The sequence below is a fragment of the Bidens hawaiensis genome, unplaced genomic scaffold, assembly GCF_021521415.1.
Source record: "Bidens hawaiensis isolate Kalapana, Puna unplaced genomic scaffold, B.hawaiensis_p1.1 tig00020780_1, whole genome shotgun sequence".
In the NCBI taxonomy this organism is placed as follows: Eukaryota; Viridiplantae; Streptophyta; class Magnoliopsida; order Asterales; family Asteraceae; genus Bidens; species Bidens hawaiensis.
Window position 1 is genome coordinate 26,373 of NW_027493197.1, and position 7,248 is coordinate 33,620.

The 7,248-nt window shown below is 38.3% G+C and overlaps 1 protein-coding gene across 1 annotated transcript; it reads left to right on the plus strand.

Annotated features, from left to right (window-relative positions):
- The first annotated feature begins 427 nt into the window (after window positions 1–427).
- Window positions 428–2,713, plus strand: LOC143561702 (glycerol-3-phosphate acyltransferase 5-like). The gene is made up of 3 exons (XM_077049703.1): window positions 428–1,319; window positions 1,661–2,165; window positions 2,236–2,713. The coding sequence occupies exons 1-3, from the start codon at window positions 765–767 to the stop codon at window positions 2,676–2,678; spliced, it is 1,503 nt and encodes a 500-aa protein (XP_076905818.1). The 5' UTR covers window positions 428–764; the 3' UTR covers window positions 2,679–2,713.
- Window positions 2,714–7,248: the final 4,535 nt, after the last annotated feature.

Sequence of the window (7,248 nt, forward strand, 5' to 3'; positions counted from 1 at the left end):
ATTATATACCTTTTATACAAAGCTTTGGTTCTTATATTCTTGGTAAGTAACCTAAATATACTGAAACATCTTTGGACCCGACACCGTGTTATCCAAATATGTACGAGAACCTCCACCCATCATAATCAAGACCGTTTTCTAACTTTAACTTGAAAATATTTACTTTTTATATTTGTTATATATTGACATCATTTTAATAATAACAAAACACGGCTGTAAATGTTTACATACATTTTATTTTCATTTTTAGCATAACCTAGATGATACTAAATTAGAGATTTCCGATACAAAAGATTTTGTAAATCTAGAAGAAAAATAAATAAATTATTACGATTATTATTAATTAAAAAAACGTGTTACAAAATCACCTTTAATTGACTTTTTATGAGTATGAATTTATGAATTGGTGATAAATGTTAGATCAATCTAAATAAGTTGTTGGGGTTAAGTTACCAGATATAAAAATATTCTTTATTAAGTATACCAATAAGATATTTCAAACATTACACTAAACAAAGTTAATAAATAATTAAGAGAAGAAAATTCAAATATAAATTGGCACCATTTGTTCTCATGGATGGTAGGTATAAACCGATAAACGACCTCATTCTTGCATTACATATAGTCAAGCCAACTTCAACCTCCATCCATAATCCCATACACGCTTCTCACCTCATCTTCATCTTCATCTTCAATCTATTCCTAAATTCAATCAAAACTTAACTCACAAAACTATAGCTAAACACAAATTAACAAGACATATTATGGACTCAGTGGTTTCTGAGCTAGAAGGAACCCTTTTAAAGAACAAAGATCCATTCTCCTACTTCATGTTAGTCGCATTCGAAGCGTCTGGCTTAATCCGATTCACATTGTTGTTATTATTCTGGCCGATTATCAAGTTACTCGATGCATGTGGGAAGGCGGATATTAGCTTGAAACTGGCTATATTTCTTGCTACCGTTGGAGTTCCAATGTCAGAGATTGAGTCGGTGGCGAGGGCGGTTTTGCCCAAGTTTTACTTTGATGATATTGATTTGGAAGCTTGGAAGGTGTTTAACTTGGGTGAAAAACGGGTGGTTGTGACTAAAATGCCTACGGTTATGGTTAAGCAGTTTGTGAAAGATCATTTATTGGCTGATGAAGTCATTGGGAGTGAGCTTGTGGTTAGCCGGTTCGGGTTTGCCACTGGCTTGGTTCGAGATGGTGTGTTCGGATCATCGGTTTGTGATCGTGTTGCAGCCATGTTTAGTGGTCGACAACCGACACTAGGGCTAGCGAGTTGCCCTTCGGATTCTCCATTCTTGTCTCTATGCCAGGTAAACCATAATTACAATACATTTGTTAAAACTAAGATATTTATAACACGAAACAATCCATTTTGATTGGGAAAATTCACAGAAATAGCTTTAACTTTCTAAAACAACTAATCATTAGAGCGCGTCAAGTGTTTTTTGACGCAATGGATTTCACTTGACGTATCACTGTATCAGATTGGATCCTTTGGCGCAATAGATTCAGTCATTTGGATCCTTAACATCTTGATCAAAATGAATATTATTGTCTTGATATCCTTGAAATTATCATGCAAGTGCATGAGAGTTATAATTAACAAAAATTAGCATACAAATAATATTAATATTATTCAATGTGATTGCAGGAACAACTAAATACACCATACATCATCAAAGACAAGAACCACATCCCACACGAGAAAACCCAGCCGGTGCCGGTGATCTTCCACGACGGTCGCCTTGTGAAGCGACCGACCCCTTCCACGGCACTTCTCATCCTTCTCTGGATCCCCATCGGTGTCATCCTTGCAACCATCCGTATACTAGTTGGACTTATGTTGCCAATGTGGGCTATTCCTTATGTGGCCTTCGTATTCGGTTCCAACGTCACAGTGAAAGGAGTCCCGCCACCAACACCGTCAGGGTCCAACGGGGGTGTCCTCTTTGTCTGCACCCACCGGACTTTAATGGACCCTGTGGTGTTGTCCACTGTCCTCCAACGAAGTATCCCAGCGGTTACTTACTCTGTATCAAGATTATCCGAGATCTTATCGCCAATCCCCACCGTTCGTTTGACCCGAATCCGCCATGTGGATGCTGAGAAGATCAAAAAGGAACTATCCAAAGGTGATTTGGTGGTTTGCCCCGAAGGTACTATTTCAAACTTAGAACTACATAGTTTTTTTTTTACTTTTCATTGTGGTAACATTATTATTAACAGGTACGACATGTAGAGAACCATTTTTGCTTCGATTCAGCGCACTGTTCGCAGAACTAACAGATCGGATTGTGCCGGTGGCAATGAACTACCGAGTTGGGTTTTTCCATGCAACAACCGCTAGAGGCTGGAAAGGGTTAGACCCAATATTTTTCTTCATGAACCCTAGACCGGTTTATGAAGTTACATTCTTGAACCAGTTGCCAGCGGAGGCTACATGCTCATCAGGAAAAAGCCCACACGATGTCGCAAATTACGTTCAACGAATCTTGGCGGCCACTCTAGGTTTTGAGTGCACGAATTTCACAAGGAAAGACAAGTATAGAGTGTTGGCTGGAAATGATGGGACAGTGTCTTATACAACGGTGATGGACCGGGTTCAGAAGATGGGGAAAACCGTGAGGAAGGTGGTGGGTACATTTAAATTACCGTTTGTGTTTAACTAGTTAATGGTAATTAGTATAATAATTGTTTGTTTTTTTATGTAATAAGTTTTTTTTTATTCCTTGCTTATTGTTTACGGACATTTTTTTTCTAATGTTGGTTTTATATTGAAAGGTTAATCAAATAATGTATATGGGTTGATATTTATCGAGGTTTATATGGTGGTTTATATTGATGTAATCTGGACACAAAATTCTAAATTTCACAAGAGTAAAATTGTAGTTTGTGTCAATGTGGTTTTAGAGCGGGAACTACTCAGCCCCTTTTATAAAAAGTAAATTGTTTGCATCCTTTGGTTGTCCGGGGGCATTACATTGTCCTCTCATTTGTTATCCCTTTAATAATCGGCTAAAAAGTATAACATCCCGTTTCCTGTTTCAGTTAATAAAATAATAATATTAATTACTAAGAGTTGGGTTTGTGTTGAGTTAAATAAATATGGGTAATGGAATTGGGTTAATAAGGAAGAAAGATAGACCATGGGCTTAAACCCATGACCCATAATATATAAACCATAATTACTCATTAATCCATCCATTTCTACTCATTCCTTACACCACCCAAAACACACACATAAGTTCTCTCTCATTTTTTTCTCTCTCTAGCCAAAGAAAGCTCGAGCATCGATCCGAGGTAATAATGTTATGATATTATATGGATCCAAACCCGCTAGATCTAGTCGCGAAACGACGAGCCAACACCCTCAACCGTTAAAGTCACGAGATCCGGATGGAATCGGGTATAAACCGATCAAAATACGAGCTTAGGGGTCACCCTAGCTCAGATCTGGATCGAACGGGACGAAAAACGGTGTAAAATACGTTTTTCCGGCCACCGCCCGTTTTTCCGGCACGGCGGAGCTGAAAAGGCGGCGTACGTGGTAAGGGATGTCAGGGAATGTTTTGACATTCCCTGATCTAACCCTAGGCGTGTGTAACGAATTAGCTATGCAATTCTTTACGGAAAACTAACGAATGAGCCCTCATTCGTTAGGCTCATTCTCTATGCCAATTCGTTAAGGAAAAATGACGAATTAGCTACATTCGTTAAGAAATTCGTTACGGCGAAATGACGAATGAACCCTCATTCGTTAGAAGGTCCATTCGTTAGGAGATAACGAACCAGTCCATCCGTTATGAAAGAACACATTCGTTAAGGTATAACGAGTCCATTCGTTAAGAACCAGATAACGAATGAAGTTTGATAAAATGACAGAAAGGTCCCTGGACTTAGAATAATATAGTTTAATTACTAAGAAGCCCTCGAACTTTATGAATTGGACAAAGATACCTTAAATGGTTAATGAGTTAATAATAAAAAATTTTTCTAATGGAATTTTCGTTAAGAACAGTAAACAGAAATAAAATTTTTCCAAGCTGATGGAAATTTTTTCCAAGCTTAACCCCAGCCAGGGACTCTGCCCCTTGGACCCCGCTAGGGGCTGCCGCCCCTTGAACCCCGTTGTCAGGGGCGCTGACCCCGGACCCCGTTCGTTGAGGGTTATAATTAAACTAGAAACACGATATGGGTAGGGATAGTTAATTGATACGTGTAATTGTTATACAGTTAGCCGTGCCCAACTAAAGAAAGGGATTACCATTAACTCTGAACGTAATCGCATTCAGGTGAGTTTCTAGCCCCACTTCGTTATTATGTTTTCGGGGCTGTGTGCATACTCAATGTGAACTTTAATACGCTTACCTTAATGGGTAAGCATATGCTATAATGATTGATGTGATAGTATGTATGAATGTTATGAATGAATGCTTGTTAGTGCGTGAACGATCTTCGGATATTGCATGTATCGACATGGAAAGTAATATGTAGTTGTCTAGTATGAAATATGTATGTATGAAAGTAAGTAATGAAATATGTATGCACGAAAGTACGATTATATAAAGAAAGGTATGTATGGTTATATGAAAAATGAAAGGTATGGTTAAATATGGAACCGACCCTAATAATATCGGCGAATGTAGGGAACCGACCCTAATAATATCGGCGAATGTAGGGAACAGACCTTAATAATATCTGCGAAGGTTATAGGGTGGAATGCTCTTTAAAACATATATGTATGATTGAAAGTATGTATGTATGTAAGTATGAAAGAAAGAATGAAGGTGGAATGTAAGGTGTAACAACATGAAAATATCGGGTTCAATTCATCAATTTTCCTAAGTCAAGTAACCAAATCTGTCAAAATCCAAACCTTAAGGTTTAAAATGAAAATTCTGGTTTTCCTGACCCATCGCGATACGCGATGGATCAGAAGGGAAACCCACTGCGTATCGCGATGGGTTGTCTGACAACGAGGCACGTGGCCTGCTACGTAGCCACACGTGGCACACCATTCACCACGTGTCCCACCACGTGGCCACACGTGGCACATCGTCCGCCACGTGGCAGACCTATATGGTGACGATGCAATGCTACGTCGCGATACACGACGGGCTAGTCAAGGAAGCCATCGCGTATCGCGACGGGCTCCTGTTTTTTCCTATAAATAGACGGCCACGGGTTCATGCTCTCCTCACACCAAAACACACATACATTTCTCTCACTAACTTCTCTCTAGAATCCCATATCCATATTATCGATCCACCTTGAAAAGCGTGCCCCGATTCCTCGATTCCCGTGCCCGTTTCCTCGATTGTTCGTATCACAATCCACCGACGTACCCACCAAGAAGGAGTTTGCCACTTCCGACACCATGGTGATTAGACTCGTAAAGCGTGCCGACTATTGGTGAAGTATTGGCATGCTAGTTCATGGTTTGACGAGCTAAAGAAAAGTGATAAGAAAAGAAGTGGAGCAAGAAGGTGAAAAGATGTTAAGGTGTTGCTCGAGTATTTAGGGTTATAAGCCGAGCAAAGGTAGGCATAATACCCGAATAAAATAATAATAAAATAATAACAAAATATTATAAAAAAGGCGTAAACCTTAAGTCGAGGTTATACTCGATACCTCGAGAAAATAAAATAAAGCGTAATAAGGAAAAGAAAAAGATAAGAATTATGAATATATATATATATATATATATATATATATATATATATATATATATATATATCAATGTGTGATTATACTATTCTTTATTATGAAAATATTATTTAAGTAATAATAACTATTCTTAATTAATAAATAAAAGAAAAGAATATGTTTCTTTGAGAAGAAGAAACGTAGGGTTTTATAAATAAACTAAAGGTCTATAATATTACTTTTTAACTAAAGGTTTTAAAGTAAAAGAGATTTAGAACTAAAGGTTCATCGAGGTAAAGTTTATAAAATAAGACTAAAGGTCTTAAGCCGGATTGTATATCCGACTAACAAATGGTTATACTCGTACTATAGGTGCAATATAGCAATGGGAAAGACCCTCGGACGGTGTTTGAAGCCGATCCAAATTGAAAAAGGTGAATACGCCCCAAAATTTATAAACTTGTTTTAAAAACGAGTCAAAATGTGTTATGTGAAAAAATTTACATGAAACTACGTGTCTTTAAAACATTTATAAACAAGAGTAAAAACCAAGACTTCAGGCTGTAGTATACGTTTGTCTGGATCCTTACATATGTGGTAAAATGCGGTGGGCTAATCGCACCACACTTGGTTATAGTACGCTCGCCTGCGGGGAGTAATGACCATGTGTATACCTATGGTACCTAAGTAATGTCGAACGTTGCGGTGTTTGCTGAGGTGCTATGAGTAGAGACTTGAGTTTATAAATTGTATTGTTTTATAACTTGATTATTCCTAAGCCACGATGGGCCGGACCTAAGTTATGTCTCGAGGGGTAATCAAGTAAAAGAAAATATTTTAGCGTCCGCATATTCACCAGCTTCGAACCTTACTTGAAATACTTAGAGCCGAAAAGTTGTACGCCAAGTTCTCAAAATACAAGTTCTGGTTGCACGAAGTACAATTTCTTGGGCACATCATCAACGTCAATGGTATTCAAGTAGATCCAGCTAAAATCGAAGCCATATCTAAGTGGGAAATTCCAGAGTCGCCAACCGAGATCCGAAGTTTCTTGGGTTTGGCTGGCTATTATCAAAGGTTTATTGAGAATTTTTCTCGTATAGCCGTTCCCTTAACTTCTTTAACTCGCAAAAACATCAAGTACGAATGGGGAACAAAACAACAAGAGGCGTTCGATATAATCAAACAAAAGCTTATCCAAGCACCTATACTGGCCTTGCTAGAAGGTACCGTAGATTTCGTTGTCTTTAATGATGCATCTCATTCCATCTAGGGATGTGTATTAATGCAACGAAAGAAAGTGATCGCTTACGCCTCTCGTCAACTCAAGGTACACGAAAAGAACTACACAACTCACAATCTAGAGTTAGGCGCCATAATCTTTGCACTAAAGTTATGGAGGCACTATCTCTATGGAGTAAGATTTACCGTGTATACCAATCATAAAATCTTAAAGCATATCTTCGATCAAAAGGAGCTTAACATGCGCCAACGACACTGGATGGAAATTCTAAATGACTATGACTGCGAAATCGTCTATCACGAAGGCAAAGCCAACGTTGTGGCTGACACCTTGAGTCGTAAAGAACATGA

What these genes read in the sequence shown, in the direction of transcription:
- LOC143561702 (XM_077049703.1), top strand. Translation starts at nt 765, where the DNA reads ATGGACTCAGTGGTTTCTGAGCTAGAAGGAACCCTTTTAAAGAACAAA. An exon ending in CATTCTTGTCTCTATGCCAG is followed by an intron (nt 1,320 to 1,660) that starts GTAAACCATAAT and finishes ATGTGATTGCAG; the next exon opens with GAACAACTAAATACACCATA. An exon ending in TTTGGTGGTTTGCCCCGAAG is followed by an intron (nt 2,166 to 2,235) that starts GTACTATTTCAA and finishes TATTATTAACAG; the next exon opens with GTACGACATGTAGAGAACCA.